The sequence below is a fragment of the Poromitra crassiceps genome, assembly GCF_964638095.1.
Source record: "Poromitra crassiceps genome assembly, chromosome: 22".
NCBI classification, from domain to species: Eukaryota; Metazoa; Chordata; class Actinopteri; order Beryciformes; family Melamphaidae; genus Poromitra; species Poromitra crassiceps.
Genome location: NC_139647.1, coordinates 9,219,469 through 9,238,986, shown reverse-complemented (window position 1 = coordinate 9,238,986; position 19,518 = coordinate 9,219,469). Strand labels below are relative to the sequence as shown.

General features: G+C 44.8%; 1 protein-coding gene across 1 annotated transcript; it reads right to left on the bottom strand.

Annotated features, from left to right (window-relative positions):
* Positions 1-6,845: 6,845 nt before the first annotated feature.
* On the bottom strand, positions 6,846-13,279 carry btbd3b (BTB (POZ) domain containing 3b; the record flags this gene model as incomplete). The annotated part of the gene is made up of 4 exons (XM_083658142.1): positions 6,846-7,878; positions 8,859-8,977; positions 11,571-11,661; positions 12,966-13,279. 4 exons carry the CDS (start codon positions 13,277-13,279, stop codon positions 6,846-6,848), a joined length of 1,557 nt encoding a protein of 518 aa, XP_083514268.1.
* Positions 13,280-19,518: the final 6,239 nt, after the last annotated feature.

Sequence of the window (19,518 nt, the reverse complement as noted above, 5' to 3'; positions counted from 1 at the left end):
CCTGAAATGAAGATTTGATTGACAGCTGCCATGTCGTGATATGATTGGTTGAAATGGGGTAGAATTTTGATAGTACTAGGTAACGTCAGCAAACTGTAGATTTCTGTTATCAATGAAATCTTGAACTTGATCTTGAAAATGAACTTTTGATGTGAAAAAGTGTGAAAAACTAAAGAAATTAGATTTTTGTGATTTTTTTTGCATACATTATTAAATAGGTGCACTGCATACCCAGGTATTTGAACTAAAAGAAAAGAAAGGTAATTTTTGGGTTCAGCTCGACTTTAAGGCTTTGGAGGAAACACGTGGCTTAGGGAGGAAATAGGAAAAGGGATTTGTTGAATAAAAAGAATCATATCCTTAAATAATTTTCTTTGATGAATTATTTAATTTCACCGCTCTGCTACCTCCCTTCCCTCCTGGTCATTATCAATTCATTTGACATTTTGCGTAAGCTTTTGAAACCACCACGCTGTGGAGGAGTGGATTTGTGATGGCCTGCAGTGTCGGAGGCTGCTGTGTGATTGATGGGTCAAACCGGGCCTGCTGGGGGGAGGGATCTCCACCTGCTTTCCCCTTTGTAACGGTGAACTGCGGCGCTGTTGAACTGGCTCGGTTCAGGAGATAATCTGCCTCTTTAATCCCATGCCACATTCAAAATGTCCAGGAGTGACTGATGTGATTGTTTGAGCAGGATGATGACCAGAGAGTCGGGGAAACGGAGATACGTACCATGGGACCTCTTGGTTCTGTTCACAGCGTCAGATGGATTGGCAATTAGAGCAATCAATCTTAGAGAGCATTAAGAATGTTGATCGGTGGTAATCCACAGTCCCCATCCCTCAGGTCAGTCTGGCTCTTTTCATCCTTAATTCTTATTGAACTGAGATTAAACCTTCATTTGTGGACAATAACTAGTAGAAAGGATCTCTGCACACCTGGGAATATGACAGGTGCGTCGGGGAAAGACATGAAACTGTAAAGAAAAGCTCCCGCACACTGTCTCACCTTCTTAGGAGAAAACTTATTGGATATTAAACGTTTTGGTCACTAGGACCTTCATCAGTACAATAACTAGTGCCAGTCTGTGTCCATATCCACAAACTCTGTTTCCCCTTTTCCACTCTGTTATATTTCACTATGTTATGTGCAGTATTAACAGTCGTGTTTACCGTTGATGATGTGATGATAGTGAAGGAGTAGGTGTGCGTGTACTTCACGGAGGCTTGGTTCTTCGCCTCCACGTTGTGCATTAAAAACGTTTAACGCACACCTACTCGTTGATTAAAATCAAACTAAAAGCATTCGCAAATGTTTGTTGAAGGTTTTGCCCTCAGAATCGAACGGTTATGAAGCAAGAGCTTACTGTTGTCATGACAAGGAATGATTCTAGTCCCTTTTACAACCAAGCTGGTTAGGTGTTGTTTCCCCCCCCCAGCAGATATCTTAGTTACAACCAGACTGAACTAGCGAGGCAGTTTTGTGTTTATATGTGTTGTATTTATTCAGTTTGGGAAATCACAATCTCTAGTTTGGCTGACTGACTCCACAGGGCTACAGGCTGATACTAATAAGACGGTAGCAGATGTATTTAGAACAGTTAAACTTGAGCCGAAGTTTGTGTGCATTAAACAATTTTAACGCACACCTGCCGGCCAATGAGGAAAGAGTATTCACCCACACCATGGTATAAGATACATAATCTCATCTTTATCTTTACTCGGGAGGCTACAGTGTTCTCTGATAAGCAGATGTAAAAAAAAAAGTAAGATTTGTGAAAATTTCCAAGAGAACATTGAGCAGCTTGCATATACATAGCAAGTGAGTGAGCAAGAATACATCCTCAAAATACAGAGAATTCCTTCCTTTACTTTTATTAGGAGGAACATATCCCAACTACACTGCTTCCCCTCACCAATAATAGTCTACATGGATTCTATTTATGTTTACTGACAAACCAATTCCAATTGGATGCCTAACCATGCATTTTATTTCAAGCCCCTTAGGATCCCATTGCATTCCATTCATAGTAATGAGTAAGAGAGATTCTTAAAATGAATCATTCTTGCTTTTCAAGAAATTAAAAAACTAGAACACTTCCACGGCGTAATTTTAATCACATAATGAGTCTGTGATAGATTTATGTCTCGGAGGTAGATAAATGGCTCCTTTTTCAATAGCAATTAATTACAGAGATAGCGACAGTAGTGCTGATTGAAGTCTGGCTATTGATCCGACAGCAGTTTGGAGGTAGGGAGGTCTCCGAAGAGCTGAAGTCTGGCTATTGATCCGACAGCAGTTTGGAGGTAGGGAGGTCTCCGAAGAGCTGAAGTCTGGCTATTGATCCGACAGCAGTTTGGAGGTAGGGAGGTCTCCACTCCCTCCACAGCTCCGGCAGGGAGCTGGCAGCTCTTGGCAGCACTCCTTCTCGCACAGCTGACCTTGAGGGGCAACACCTCCAAAATGGCAGGTAGACACACTTGAGGAGCCATTGATCCGGAAGAACCAAATCAGCCGAGGAAAAAGTGGTTTAAATGTCTCCTCGGTGCCATTTCTTTTTTTGCTTCGCAGATAACTCGAGACCAGGGGCTTTCAAAGTGCGGCCCGCGGGTCAATTTCAGACATGATAGTATTTGGTCAGATTCTAAGGCTCAGTTTTAAAGCCAGAGTGAAGTTTCTGCTATCATATGAAACTAGAAGACCCAAGGCATCCATTAGTATCAACCAGTCATGCTAGCTTGTCGGGAAGGTGGCTGAATAACGCTCCAAAGTTAGGCAACATTTTGGCGAGCGGAAAAACACTTTTTTCCAGAAGGGCCCTCTTTTTCACAGCCTAATGTGGACAGATGTGAATTTTGTTTCTCCTCTAGAAAACACAACATACATAACATTTCTCCCATGATTAACAGCGGACACGACTTTTAGTCTAGAATAGGCTATTAAGAAAACATTTGTTTTGTTGTTTCTTCTTGGGCGGCCTTCAATCCAATGTTGGGTCCTTCAATTTGCCCTCGGTCATCAAAACTTTGAGAACCCCTGATAGATGCTCAAGTTGCCCGGGGTTGTTTTGTTCTCAGGTTATTAGTATTTAGATTTTTTGGGGGAGATTTTTCACCTTTATTAGACAGGACACTAGACTGACAGGAATTATGGGGAGAGAGAGAGGGGCGATGACATGTGGCAAAGGACCCGTACGGGTCGGATTCGAACCCGGGTCGGCCACGTAAAAGGCCTAAGCCTTTGTGGTACGCGCTCTACCAGGTGAGCCACCAGGACGTCGCCTCAGCTTATTTCTTTAATCTTTCAACTAGCTGAGTGAACTTTAATTCTCTGTGCCATTAGATCAGTCATATTTGCGAAGTGTGTGTGTGTGTGTGTGTGCGTGTGTGTGTGCCTGTGTGTGTGTGTGTGTTTGGAGGGAGTGACACGGTGGAAAGGAGGCCTGCTGCTGCTGACTCCTGGCACACTCTAGTCCCCTGCCGCCTGCAGTGCAATTAATGATCTTGCTTACAACATTAGCGCCACAATCATGAAAAATCACGGTGAAGCGGCCGGTCCCACAACATATTGAGTTCAATTCATCAAGGGGCTTCATGCTCACTGGCTATGTCAAACTTGGTCTCGGAATTATTGAGTGCCTTGGTAATCAACTACCTGGCATACACTCTCAGGAGTAATTATATTTTTGAACATTCAGTTCACTAAGATACATCATTTGTCTGGAGATTCGGTAGATGTCTCATCTCGTTTCGGAGTTTCAAAGCATATTAGGCACTCAAAGAAAGTGGAACTCATAGGAATCTTTAGTTTAATTATCTTTGTTAGACCGATTGTTTGGACTATTTAGGGGGAATGTTAACACTTTACAATAAGGGTACGTACGTTAATTGAGGGTTATGCTTAATGAGCATTATCTAATGCTTAATTAACAGGTAATTAATGTGTTTAGTAATCATTTACTAATGGTGTTTTTTAATTAGGGCAGATTAATTGCCCTAAGGATGACTGCCCTAAGGCTGAGGCTATAGTTCAGTGATGATGTCATCAGTGATCATGGAGCCGGATTTCCTTATTAAGCCTGGATTATGCTTGACGCTTTGGCCGGCCGCACACTGATCAGTGATGTCATAGGGGGACACACAGACACACACCCAAGGCCCTGGATTTGAACCCCGGTCCGTCCCAGGTCCTTTCTGTGTGGAGTTTGCATGTTCTCCCCGTGTTCGTGTGGGTTTCCTCACACCATTAAATATCACCATTATGTATCTTGTTAGGCTTAATACTCCTGTCTGTGTGTGTGAGGCACTGTCAAGTCTAACTGGAGTTCCAAGACAGCAGTTGAAAATTAGCCATCTGGCTAACACTGGCGCATTTACAGTAATGTTCATTAACGTCGTGCATGGTCCCTCAAATAAATAAATAAATGAAATAAAATTAAACTAGTTCATGCTTATTAAGCATTCTTAAGCATCAACTGACCATTAATTAATGTGCTGTACCCTTATTATAAAGTGTTACTGGGGTAATTGCATCTGCTTCGATGCTACAGTACAGTAGTTCATGAAAGGCTTTCTCAACACTGTTTCTCAGACTAAGATGAGATGTGAGGCAGGAGCAGTTGTCCCCTTTTGGGACTCTGTGTCTATTTCTTTAACTGAAAAAAACCCACATCAAGATCAACGGTGGGTCAAACAGTCAGTGTGCTACACTAGTGGGAATTCAACATCTGATGCTTTTCAAAGGTTTGACATTGTGTAATTTCACTCTCGCTCGCTCTCTCTCTCTTGACACTTAAATGGATGTGGCGGCCAAGTGGACGAGCCGGTCTTTACGACTGCAGTGTGTAAAAATTCAAGATTATTGAGACTGTTATGTCAAGCTCTTTATAACTCTTAACACCTACACAAATGTGATTGCCAAGTCAAGAAGCCATACTGTGGCCTATTAAAATGCCCATTAAGGTAGGGTGGTATAGGAAGACGGTACAGTTCCCGGTGTTGCACAGCGGGTTAGAGTAGAACCGACAGAAAACATTGTGTACGAAGTGGCCTCATCAATCAAAACCCCTGCTCTCTTGAGCTTGGTAAATGGCCGCCGCTCCCCAGGATATTATCCGTCTTCATCTCGTCGACTCAAACATGTGGCGTTATCACTTGTCTCCGTGATAACAATCCGTTTTTAGTAGAGATGGGGATACACGATCCGAGACGTACCACTTGTTTGGTTTATTGGCATCATCAACAATCGTACACATTCATAGGTCTCTCAGCACTGTAGCACGTGAACACAAGACATAAACACCGGGGTTTGCCACGCCGCTGTGGTCGAGAGAGCGCACGTGGGCGGGTGTCCTACAGTACGCAAGGAGAAAATATTCAGTAGCAACAGCAAATCAGAAAGCTGCCTTGTTAAAAAAAATAAACGAAATGACAAATTCACGTACAAACCAACATCAGTGCAAATTCGGTAGCATATATATATATAGGATAATATGCGTCTGCAAGTACTGATATGTTCATTTGATCACATTGGGAGGGAGTGCGCAGCAGGTTCACCAGAGTGCGCAGATCTTCAACAAGGAGAAGTAAAAAGTCCATAAGATAAACAGCTTCAAACACCAAATCAATCATCGATCGTTATGCTGTAAACAAAACCAAGGCGCCAAAGCAATTAGTAATACATGTTAGGGAGGGCATGATGGGGCGCTTCTGTCCAGGCTCGAAGCACCGCAATGCAGACGGATCCAGATATCAAACAAAAGAAAAGATTTCTTCCCGTTGCTACCATGTAGTAGCGGTGAGCCGCGGTGACGATAGCTCGCCATCACGACGCTGATCTAACCGTACTGAAAGCTCGCCGGAGTGATTGAGATGAGTGAGATGTGTGGTGGTGCAGGGGAACATGCTACAGAGAGATAGAGGTTACTGTATGTGTTTCATTATGTCTAGTGCTCCCTAGTCTAAGACCCCTCCAGACCCTCTCTAAGTGCCCCATTGCTATATCCAAAGTATCACAAAGCCGGAGATTCAATTGCAACCACTCAAATACAAATGTCTAATGGGTATTACACACTACAATAGGACACACTGAGTTTTTTGATAGTAATTGTGTCTTGGGAATATGATGTTGGTATTGAGTAGTCTTTTTAATTTCATTATACAGTGATGCTGATGTCAGGAGTGATTGATGAAGGTCTAGTCTTAGAATAGAATGTGAAATATTGCTGCTAGATATGTGCATCCTATGCAAGCATAGACATATTAAACATAGCATATTCATCATAGATACCTTCAGCATTGGCCACAAATGTGGCAGTATATACATTTCAGAATTCACATATATACCTGTACATGTACATATATACAGTACATGCACATCCAGTGCAAGAGATTTTTTTTTTTATTATCTTGTAGGACCTTTCTTTGCCTGCTTATTTAAAGCACAATAGACCCTTTTCACAGGGGCCATTTTGTGTCGAAAACGCAGGGTAAACACAGGTGCAAGCAAATAACACTAATGAGGGTTTCCAAATTCCAATCATGGAAGTTGGAAACCCTCATTAGTGTTTTGCTTGCACCTGTGTTTAGCCTGCCTTTTCGACACAAAATGGCCCCCGTGAGAAGGGTCTATTCTCAAGACATTTAGCTGGTCGTACTCCAACTGACCATTTACTGAACTCAAAGCCATAGAGGACCTTCTCACAGAAGGTCTGAATTCTGAGCTTCTTCTGCACAGTATTGACACAGGAATAAATATTAACAGAGATTGACACTATGTACAAAGTGATAGTTTTCTATCATCTATAGGCGCACTGAAAACCAGTCAAAATGTACATATAGGGGCTGTCAAGCATAGAAGATCAGCTCAGGGATCTGCCCCCCCTGCACCCCAGTGCCATTAGTGCTGTCTGAGGAACACTGGTACTGGAAGGTCACTTTCCCACACTGCACCTCGGTCATCCCTTCCTGTCCAAAGTAGCTCAGCTCATTCCCGTCCAGAACCGCGCTGGCCGTGTAGAACGTATCGGGCTCGATCTGCACCGGGTACTCAAACCACACCGGGAAGGTGTTGCTGGACCCATCCGAGAAGTAATTGCTGAGGTTCTGTCCCAGCAGCACTCCCTGACGTTTGAGCTCAATCTTGGCGCTATACTCCGCCGAGCCACAGCTAGATCCGTAAAGGCCAAACCCGGCGATGAACACCCTCTTATCCACGGCAAACTGGATACTGTCACAGCGGCCCCGGTACCGCCACTGGTTGCTTCGGTAGGCACAGGACTGGAACCTGTGGCACCGCTGCGGCGTCAGGCCCGTCCTGGGCTCGCTGGCAAACTGCAGCTCGGGCTTCTTGGCCGCCGTGTACCACAGGAAGATGTCGTTGGTCTCGTTGAGCGTCAACACGCCCGACTGGGCCGCGCCGTTGGCGAAGTCGTCCAGGGCCATCGTAGGGATACGGATCAGGTACACTGCCTTGCCCAGAACCTTGCGCTTGTTGTCGATCGACATGGTGAGCTCCTGCCTCTGGCACTCCGCCTCAGCCCAGCCCAGCGCCGCCTCGAACACCACGAGCTCCTTAGCGTTGAGCGTCTCTCGCTGCAGGATGCTCTCCAGGGTCTGGGCGTCGATGTCGCAGAAGCCCTCGGAGCGTAGCGCCAGCTCGGCCTGCGCATCAATCACCTCCCAGCAGCGCTGTGTCAGATCGGGCTCCTCGAACAGGCAGCTTTGGGAGAGCAACACGCAGGCGTTCTTGGCACTCAGGCTGGTCTCCAGGAAGTTGACGCAGGCACGCGCCAGGTGAGGGACAATGTACTTCTTGGCGGCATAGAGAGTGGCCAACACGGTGTCAGCGCTCAGGTCAATCTCATCGCAGTAAATGTATCTGTTGACAATAGAAATGGGACTTTCTCAGATGGATAGACCAAATAGTATACCGGTAGCTATACTGTACATGCGAAAGGACATGGTGTAAACGTATTTTAAGAAGAGATGTGATCAGCTTTGAATGTTTAGTTGGCTGGCTATAACTGACTGATATTGTTGGAAGTGATTTAATGGCTGCTCTTATATAACAAAGAAGTTGGAAATCAATAAAAACAAGTCAATAGATTCTAAATACAGTGAAATCACTTTGCAGGCATATGAACAAACTAATCAAAACACACAAGTTAAATTGTATTCCTCCTACACAGCGGCCTGCTGCCTCGCCCGCAGAAAAAACGCACACAAAACAGGGACAACAAAACTCTGAGATGAAGGCGATGGAGAAACAGCAGGGAGGAGATAGAGAAGAAACAATAAGGAGTTTGGAGAATGGTTTGGAGAGTGATCCGGCATGAAAAGTGGATAGGACTGAAAGAAAATGGCTCTGTGTCTCTGAGACAGAGGATAAAATGCTGCTGGTTGTTTTTCTCTGGCCTTACTTTGCACCACTCAAGTACACTCTTTTCCATTAGGAGCTATATTTCGTAGCGCCTAATTGAAACGAGGCTACTTGAGTTGCTATATCGTCTTAAATCTCAAACCAAAGTGGACAATGAGTGATTTCTAGATTATGCATAATCACGCAGTTTAGTGGGAAAAAAGAACAAAGAAAAATAAACGTCCACTTGAAGTCATTTGAACTAATGGCTATGAAAGAGATCATAATCCCCATGTCCATTAAAGAGGAGAGCTATTTTCTGTGCTATTGAATCGGATTTGCTACAACAGAAAACTGTCAAATTGGAAACTGCAGTTAGGTCCATGAAAGTGAGATGATCTAAAAAGAAATACAAGTGGTTCTAACTGTAAGATGACGGAGACCTAAGACTGACACGCAGAAGGAAACATTAAGGAGCTTAGCAGGAAGAGCGTCCTTACTTTAGCATGGCCAGAAATGCAGCTGGTTCCACATCTGGGATACGGATTTCATCCTTGTTCTCAGCCAGTTCGCCATAAAACATGGCATGGAAAACTGAGCTGCCCACAGCCAAGACATACTGTTGGAAGAAGAGAGGAGCAGAGTGAGAAAGCAAGAATGACAGCATGTCTGTCTGTGTGATCATTCTGAAACCCACGTGACGTTTGAGAGCGAGGGGAAGTCAATCGTTTGAAATGGGACATTTACAAAAATCGAATCCTTTCACAAACATGTAGCTCTTTTCTCTTGACACAAAGAATCTCTTTGACAGATTTTAAAAACGTCTCAGTCCTCATTGAGTGCTGTGATGGAACCCATAGAGAGTTTCACTCACACACCATGAGAACGGCTCAGCCACAGTTATTATGCCCCCTGAGGACAGAGAGGCACACTGCTGCTAATGAACACGATCTCCTCTCGTGAACAATAGGGAATCCTTCTAATACAAGTGAAGAGAGTGCAGCAGAAGTTCAATTCATTAATGGATAATCTGGCTTCTCTGATGAAATCAGACGCAACGCAATACCGCTGATAATTCCCAGGAAGAATTAAAGGATGAGTTCACCCAAAAATGAAAATCCAGTCATTATCGACTCAGCCCCATGCCGATGTGAATGACGGGTGACGTTTTGGAGTTTCACAGGAAAACACCGTCGTAGCATTCTCCCAAACCATTCAAGTAGTTGTGGGCCAACTTTCAAATGAAAAATGAATGAAAACAACTACTGCTCACTTGGCATAGTCCAAGTCTCAGAAGCCCCGAGATGCCAAGTTGACTTGAAAAGACGTCATGTTTTTAGCTGGAATCTCCACGGTAGCAGGCTGGAGTAGCTGCCCCTCTTCTTTATGTCACTTTGATTTTGATTTGTGAGCACATGGCTACAGGTCATAAATTATGTATTTTCAAGTCAACTTGGCATCTCAGGGCTTCTGGAGACTTGGATTACACCAGATGAGCAGTATGGAGGCTGTTGTTGGTTTTCTTTAACGTTTCAAAGTTGGTCTCCATCCACTTCAGTTGTTTTTAGGAGAATGCTGCTCCAATAGTGTTTTGCTGTGAAACTCCACAAAATGTTCTGTGGACTAAAAATAACTTCACCCGTCCTTCCATCGGCATGGGGGTGAGTAGATATCCTGCAATGACTGAATTGTCATTTTTGGGTGAACTGTTCCTTTAAGGCTAGAACATTCAGGTTTTAGGTGTGTGTGTGTGTGTGTGTGTGTGTGTGTGTGTGTGTGTGTGTGTGTGTGTGTGTGTGTGTGTGTGTGTGTGTGTGTGTGTGTGTGTGTGTGTGTGTGTGTATACACAGTATGTGGGTGGGTGGGTGTGTGTACGGCACGCACACAGACTTTCTCTAAACTGTTTAAATTGCAGCGAAAAGATCGCAAATAAACCTTGGCTTTAACATAATTTTGCAACGACTAAATCTAGCTATTTGGCTTCAGATGTTTCTCTCTCTTATTTCCGAGAGCTCAGCTGAAATAACAGCTGCTCTTTCGTGTGCATTGTTAAAGTCAACAATACAAATAATTGGGCAAAAACAACAATGCATGTACTGCATATACTTTAGTTCCATCTTCCATTTGGAGAGATAAAACTCACTCAAAAAATCACACTGCATTTGTGAAATCCTGCCAACAACGCCGTAAAGATTGCTCTGCAGAACGTCACCATGCCCCGTTGGCACAAGGCCTCAGCACAGTGCAGTCTAATCATCCAGAATGTCCCTCCTTAACTGCTTTGTATAAACGCACAGAGTGTACTGCAGCGACCAATCACACACTCATATATTTGGCGCTCTTATAATGAATAAAAAAGATGACCCATCCATGGCTCATCTGACAACGTCGTTTTGGAATGGGCTGCCATCTCAATTTAAAGTGGTAAATTCATGGTTGCTAAATCACTTGCCAGATATTTAATATGACTGTTATAATCATATTCAAATAGAGAGTGGTAATGATTATGTGCTTCCGAACGTGCTACACGGTCGGAGAGCAACTGAGAGTAATAATTTATGGGAACATCTGGAAAATATAATGGGGTCAGAGAAAGACTTTATTAAGAAGTCAGCCCAGCTGCTGGGCGAGAAGGGATCTGGACCTGTAGGCTACGACGGGGCCATAATCACATCTATTCATTCAAGACGTTTCACGCAAATTCAAATTCTCAAAAAGCCAATCATGTAAAGTAGGAAATGAGGACAAAAAAACGGTTTTGTACGACGAGAGCTGCCGTGTTTTGAACGCAACCCTATTCCGCGCCTCGCTTGTCATTCGAGCCGCGTGTTTCTGGATGCGTTTGATTAAAAGTTGAGTCGTTTGCAGAAATGTTTGTGAAAAGCCGAGCGGCTGCGGAGACAAAGCGGATCCGTTGTGTGTGAGATGACTGCTGAGGAGGACGTCCCCTCACTCAACCTGTGTCTCTCCATCCTTCAGTCTCAGTGACATCAATAATTGAGGACCGTCTCGAAAAGACACATGGTGGTGCGGAAGGAAGTGCGAGCGGAGCACAAAGGATCTCCATTGCATTTACTGTTGGCACTGAGGACGATTCTTTTTTATGTATGCTTTGCTGATAGGATGGTACTAACAACACCGGGGCTGACAGCTTGCTCGTTTGTTCATTTCCTTCCTGCAGTCGTGATTGTACTGGTTGATGCGATTCTTACTCTGTGTCCAGGCAGCCGCTGGGTTCCTCCTGGTTGACCCACCACAAAGTGAACATCTGCCATCAACTCATTGTTGAACATTACTGAATTTCTGAAAAGTGACGAGAGGGAAGAAAAAAGATAAAAAGTCATTATATTATTATGAATATATTTCAGTCTGTGAATGTGTTACAGTCGAGGAAACCCAGAAAAATCTAAATTACAGTGAGTTACAGCTGGAGCATTGCTCATAAACTGTATATAAATAATCAAAGTTGTACCACTTAGTAGCCGTAGGCATTAGCAGAGCTGTTCTTCATTTTTCCAATAAAAAAAGATGAAATACAAGTACATTGATCTCATTCTGTTAGTTGGGAAAAAACAAGAGATGTTGATTTTTGTGTGGGCCCCGCTCGCTTTAGGCAAGACTTCAGAGCTTGTTGATTTTAAAAGCCTTACCCCGTTATTTAGCAAACATACGCATAATATCATAGTCGGTGACTTCTGTTACTGTTCGAGTATTATCCTAACAGGCAAATGAGACAATGGAAAATCCCCCACTGTGAAAGAATGGGCCCAACAATAAAGCTGTGTTCATATATTATTGAGTGGTGGAACATGTCACCGGGTGGGTAAACAGCCCCATGATGTTCTGGAGAGACAACAAAGCGGGTCTGAACAGCACACATTTGCTCTCTGGCCAGATGGGCTCTTTTACTGATAGGCCAAGGTAAATATTTTGCTTTTAGCGTGGAGCAGCCTCTGCCTGTTGTGCATATCAAACGCACCCGGTGCTTGTCCACTCTCTGTTATGTCAGAGCAACGCCGTGTGCAGGGCCGGGGGAGGGTGTAAACACACAGATACCCCCCCCCCCCCCAGCGGATCTAGGGCAGGGCAGGGGGAACACCCACTCACACCCAGACCCCAACCCCACCCCCACCACCACACACGTACGTACGTACACACACACATGCGCACACACCCACACACAAACACACACACACGCACACACACATGCGGACAGACACACACACACACACACACACACACACACGCACACACACACACACACACACACACACACACACACACGCGCAAACATGCGGATACACACACACACACACACACACACACACAAACCCCACACACACACACACACACACACACACACACACACACACACACACACACACACACACACACACACACACACACACACACACACACACACACACACACACAAGCTCCCCACATACTCCATATACTGGAGCAAAACCAATATATAATTCTCATAACAGTTCTATTTATGAGCTGGAAGTGGCTAAAGACAGCTGGCAATAACAGAAGAATCCAGTGGAAGAGACGTCTCTGATCTATTGCACTCTCTGGTCCTGCTCCTCTCCGCTTGTACCTACCTCTCTCTTATAGTAGAATAGAGTCCCTGCCAGTTACAGTTCTGTATGGTGTTGTTGTTGTTCAGGTTCTGCTGCTGGTACTGTTGGACCGTGGTGCTGGACGCCGGCTTTTTGGTGGGGAATATATCCGCTGCCATCTTCTTCTTCTTGGTGCTCTTCAGAGTGATGATCTCGTAGCAGACCGGGGGCAGCTTGGAGCTGCCGCTGGCGTTCCCCTTCCCCTTTGAGCTCTTACTCGACTTGCTCTTCACTGACTCCGGAAGCATCAAGAGGAAAGTCAGACATTTCATGTTCCTTCCCTTGGCATCGACCATGAGTGTTGTTCACCTGCCGAGCAGTGGACGCGCGTGCAGAGAAGACATCCAAAGGAGGAAGGGGGGGAGGGAGACCTGTGGACAGAGATCCTGTCCTAGTTCACCTGACCGGGAACTAACAGGGTGATTCTCTTGCTTTTGTCCCCTTTTTCTCTCTCTCTCCTTCACTCCTCAGAATGCTCCATCTCAATCTGAAGATCTGAAGCCACTTTCCATCCTTGGTTTTTAAGTTGGACGTGCTGACGTGGACGCTCTTGGGTCTCCCATCCCTGCTCGTCCAAAGTGAGGGAGATCCTCTTCAAACCCACTGCTTCTCCCCCCTCTCCTCTCGCGCTCACTGCTCTTGTGAGGGGTTGCCGTGACAGCCCCAGATTTAGTACAGCTGCAGTGGTCCTCCAGGCAGGCAGTGTTGCTTACTCAGTTCCTTTCATCTTGCTCTCTTCCCCTCTGTTTCTCTCAGTCTCTCTCAGTGTCTCTCGCCCTCTCTCTCTCTCTCTCTGTGCGTGCCTATTTCTCTCCCACACTTGCTTTTTTTCTTCTTCCTCCTCCCTCTCCTCCACGGAGGAGCAGACTCATCTGCAAGCAAGATGCTGGAGGCGCGGATGCTGTGCTGCTCCGCTCAGCCTCCTCTCGTTCTGCTGACTACAGAGGTTGAATGGAGGGAGCGCAGAGGAGATGGAGAGCCCCCCCTCCCCCTACCCCTCTCCGCCCCCCACCGCACAGTGCACGGCTTTCTCCGCGGCTCAGCCAATAGCAGTGCGCGGGATTCACGATTGGCTAATGCAGCCCTAGTGCAGCACGTACTTGAATATGCAATGGTCATCCTCTCAATTAAAGTGACAGCCATGCCCCCCCCTATTAATGATATATCCATCAACAGTTTGGTCCTGTTTTTCCTCACCTCACTTGCACCCACTGCCTTCAGCCTGCACGACAGTAAATATAGACTTTATATTGTAAATGTGAAAGGCCAATGCAAATTGAAAGGGTTCTTTTTAAGGGCAGAATTTGCTTAATTCATGCATTCCCTGACGGTCATACTTCTTTTTAACGAGCTCTTCATACATTTGATACACATTTGCAATTCATTCTTTTCCTCGGCTGCTTTCAGTGGACTTATGACCTGTCCACAGAGTTGCCACTGCAACGTTTTGCAAAATCCCCACCAGATTTAGACAGAAACATTCATGTGAAAATGAACATCATTTCTAACATATAGTGCAATGTGCTAATTCTGTGCTTTTGAATATTTGATATTTGATATATGCCGCCTTTCCCCCCATCTTCATATGCTGTACGGCCAGAGATGTTCTCCCTGCAGCAGAGCCTGTCTTTTGAAAAGCCAGCTGCTTAAAGCATCTTGTTAAGTCATCTCTACAGGAGCGTACATGCAGCTATAAATGTGCTCTTTGCACTATGTATAATGCATCCAGTGCTATCGCTGTGCTAGTCTTGTTGGGCCTTTGCACAGCAGGGTATTCTATTTGAAGTGCACGGGGTTTTGGACACTCACTGGTGTGAAAAGACGTGTTGCCATATTTGGTGGAATATATTATATTTTGATGTTCTATTGCTTTTATTCTCTGGCACTTTGCATCATTGTTTTTTTTTTCATATTTTATTTTCAATTTTTAGAGAAAAATATACAAACAAGACAAACAGGCTCAGGCTCAGACACAGGAAAAGAAAGGAAAGTAAGAAAAAAACAACATACATCAACATTCAACATTGCAAAATGGCGCTATCAGTCACATAAGGTGCTTATATGTTTGTAAAAAATGGGGTGCATGGGGTCCCGCGCAAAGGGTCCATAATACCAGCTGGGCGAGCCATCCGTCACCCCTAAACTCAGTTACTGGTCATTCTTAACCTCGTCGAAGTAGCTACAAACGGGTCCCAGATAGTTGAGAACCTCCCAAGCGTGTTGGTTCTCAGGGACCTGAGTTTCTCCATCTGTACAACAGAGATCATGTCCATCAGCCACACCTGAAAAGAAGGTGAAGAGGAGGACTTCCATTCCTTCAGAATGAGTCTTTTGGCGACTGTTGTCCCCATTGTCAGAGATTGTTGCACAGCTGCAGGGAAGTTCAGTGAGGACTCCGAGCAGCCGAAGATGGCGAGTTCTGCCTCCGGCTGCAGGGTTAATTTGTAGGCCTTAGAGTACCAGTCAAATATTTTGGAACCAGAATCCTGTTAATGAAGGGCAGAACCAGAAGGCATGAGATAGTGTGCCCTCTGTCACCTGACACCTGTCACACAGTGAGTGGCGAGACAAAAGGGAAGATCCTGTGTAGTTTATGCTTGGAGTAGTGAAGACGGTGATTGACTTTAAACTGGATCAGCTGGTGTCTGCTATTAACTGCGCAGAGTTGTACTAGAGACAGACTCCTTTCCCATATAATGTCAGATAAATCAATACCAAGTTCCCCCTGCCACGCTTCTCTAATCCTCTCAGTAGAGGCCGTGCTGCAGTTGTCAAACAGAGATACAAATCTAGAGATTAGGTATTTTGCATCGTTGTGAATACTGCTACTCTATATGTTTATTAGAATGATAGAAGTAGTAGTAGTAGTTGAACATGTAGTAGTAACAGTGGTATTAGTGGTAGTATTAATAGTAGTTATTGTAGTACTAGTAATAATGTATAATTAATTGCAAGAAGGAAAGGATAAGGTAAATCATTTTAATCAAGGAAATCCACTTGAACCACTGTCACAATATTGATTTCCCCACAAAGCCTAATTAACTCTGCTAGCTGTGCTGAGCAGCGTTAGCCTATAAGCTTAATGTGGTGTCGTCCAGAGTAGACAAACTCGGTATTGTAACATGGAACCAACTTTTACAGTGCACAATACTAAATTACAGGCCACTAGAGACGTTACCTTGGTAACCACATCCACAAGCAACAGCAGGACAGGGAGATGTACAGTAGTGCAGAAACATAGGAACAAGGACTATGGCAAAGGAACTCATGTACAGTAACTTCAGTGTTTATCCTATAATCATTTATTTTAGGGCATCCGGCTATAGTGCAGCGATAGATTCCCTGCCTACCAACATGAGGGTCGCAGGTTCAAGCCCCCGTGTCAGTTACCTCCAGCTCGTCCGGGGCGTCCATACATGCATAATTGGCCGTGTTAACCCAGATTAAGGGTATGTGTCCTGGTCGCTGCACTAGTGCCTAATCTTGTCGGTCGGGGCACCTGTTTGGGGGGGAGGGGAACTGGGGGGGAACAGTGTGATCCTCCCTCGCGCCACGTCCTGCCGGTGAAAAGAAGCAGCTTGCCAACTGCACATGTATAGGAGGTAGCATGTGCTAGTCTAGTCTACAACTCTCCCCAGATCTGCAGAGGGGGTGGAGCAACAGAGACAGCGGGGGGAATTGGCCAAGTAGGAGAAAATGGGAGAAAAACCTAAAAAAAGGAAAGAAGCAATTTTTTTTAAGTCCTCATGTAACTTCAGTGTTTGTCCTACTTTATAATATTTTATTTTACACTGAACCAAAGGCAGGATTAATCTGCATTGCCATATTATGGTTCTTGTGTTTTCTGCAGGAACTCACTGTTATTATTAATCACACATTTAGAATAATGGGTAAGAAAAAACCTTGATGATTGAAGATACAAAGCAGTGCAGAAATGAGTTTCAATCCGATGCATCAGTACACATTATGTTAAACAAAATGGCGCTCTGATTTGTCTGGCACATCGGCTTAGCGGGCTATATGTTAACGAGGACGCCAGGATACATCACGCTAAATTGCTTTCAGCTTTCTTTAATTGCGTTTTCTCCTCATTTATCAGCAGATGATACAATCCGGTTATTCACACATTCAGAGGTAGGAGTGAGAGGAGGAAGTAACGACAGTGTTGTCATGGTGTCAACATCACCTCTGCGTCTCACTTTGCACCACATAATTACACATTTTTCATAGAGCAACTAAGTAACACAGCAATTAGCTTTGTGTGTGTGTCAAGGACTACAAGGTAGATATTTCCTGCCAGTGTCGTGAAGAGTTTCGTTTAACCCATACAGTAAATAAGTCCATTTACTAGAGAGCAAGGTTTATTTACAGATACAAAAGTTCAACAACGGATCCGGGCCACAGCAGCTGTTATTCCTGTTTCCTTGAGCTGGCAAATGACCAAGAACAATTAGGCTGGGCAAGCTTTTTATCACCTCTGACCTATATGGTTCATCCCAGACACTGTGCCTTCAGTGCACAGTGCCCCCTAACTCTTGGAGTAGTAATAACAGGCATTTAGGCTTTCTTTCGACACCAGTGATAAGGTTTTACTTTGGGACTGGCTTCAGCACAGGCTGAAATCAACAGTCAACAAACAAAACATGAACATGTTCTAAAGCTAGTAAGTAACCTAACTTTACCATATTTCTCAGAAATCAGGTGCAATTCTAGGATATTATTAGGTTGTTTCATTTTAAGCATCAAGGTAAAAGTACATTTTCGGTGATTGTCTCTTATTTCAGTGCTTGGAGTCATTCCAGGTAGGTGTATTAATTTCAAACGGTAAAGTTAAAAAGGGGTCTAGTTGTGCCTGATTACGTCTCGATTGCTTGATGCACAGCAACACTGTTATCTTCAAAGTGCATGTACTGTAAGTGTCAATTTATCTTCAAAGTAGTAACTACAGCTGGGGTGAAATAAACACAACCCAGCAGAAGTAGAAAGTTCCCTAAAGTGTAAATACTCAGACAGGCACCTCAAAAGTAAGGACAGTACTTGGATAAATGCACATAATGTACAGTAGTTAGTTTGTGCTGTTTTTTTCCAATATTTTATTTTTCAATTTTCAGAACAAACCAAAGCAAAACAAACATACACAGAAAAACAAAAGAAAAAACATACCAACATTACAATATGATGCTACCAGTCGCATAAGGTGCTTAAGTGCCTGTAAGAGATGCCGTGCATAAAATCCTGCGCAAAGAGTCCATGAGAAGCCAGCGGGGCCAGTTATTAGTCGTTTCTAACCTCATCAAAGTAGGCCAGGAACGGGTCCCAAATAATTGAGAACTTCCTCAGTGAGTTGATCCTCAGGAACCTGAGTCTCTCCATACGCACGACCGAAACCATGTCCGCCAGCCCCAACCAAAAGAAGGTGGAGAGTGGGACTTCCACTCCTTCAGAATGAGTCTCTTTGCGACAGTCGTCCCCTGCGTCAGAGACTGCTGCACAGCCGTAGGGAGGAGCAGAGAGGATTCAGAACAGCCGAAGATGGCGAGTTCCGCCTCCGGCTGAAGGGTTATTTTATAGGCCTTAGACTTAGAGTACCAGTCAAATATTAGTTTGTGCTGTTGTTGACCCGGTGGTGAAGTGATCCATATCCCATTTCTATTCTCCTTTCGTCACCAGAAGCGAAAATCTGTCTATTCACAAAACTCAAAGAAGGCCCGAGGTAATGTAGCAATGTCTCCAGAAAGACTAGTAATGTTACCCGTTTCCAGTTTCAAGACACTTGCATGATGGCAGTTCACAACACAACAAATTAGAATGTATTAAGTTGGCACATTTTCTAACCTGAATACTGCAATAGTGACCATCATCATGCAGGAAGTTATCATTACTAGCCTATGTACACAATTCTTCAAGAGGTCAGCTATAGTAAACTGTAGAAATGTGCTGGCTAGGAGTTTCCCCCCAGTACAACAAATGAATCATTAAATGAGGTGCAGTTCTATTGGACCTTGGTAGGCGGCGCATTTCCAATACAGATTAGTTCCAAAACGTGCAGGATGCTGATGCTGAGGTCACTAGTTTAGGGGTGTGTGGAGGTGTTTTGACCAGAGAGATGCAGCAGGCTCAGCAGCAGTGTGTGGTGGAGTGGCTGTGTGGAGAGACACCTGCTGAGAGGCTTGGCTGAGCACAGCGGAGGAGGAGGAGGAGAGGGGGAGGCTGAGAAATGAACTGTGATGCGGAGCTGGCACGCGGAGGCAGGGACAGGATCCGGCAGGCAGCTCGTCCGATGCCTCACCCAACCCCCCACCCACCCCGTGCGCACGCGCGCGCCTCCTGCCCCCGCCAATGCCACCATTAAAGCAGGCGAGGGCACCTGACAGGTGGAGGGGGCGGGAGCGATGGCGTCTGCCCAGACATCGGGCTATTAGAACTCCTAAAAAAGAGACCTGTTATAGCCAGTGGGGTCTGGGAGAGAGCTGGCGGTCATGTAACGACTATGTGAGTGTGTGTGCGTGCGTGCGCATGTGCGTGTGTGTGTATG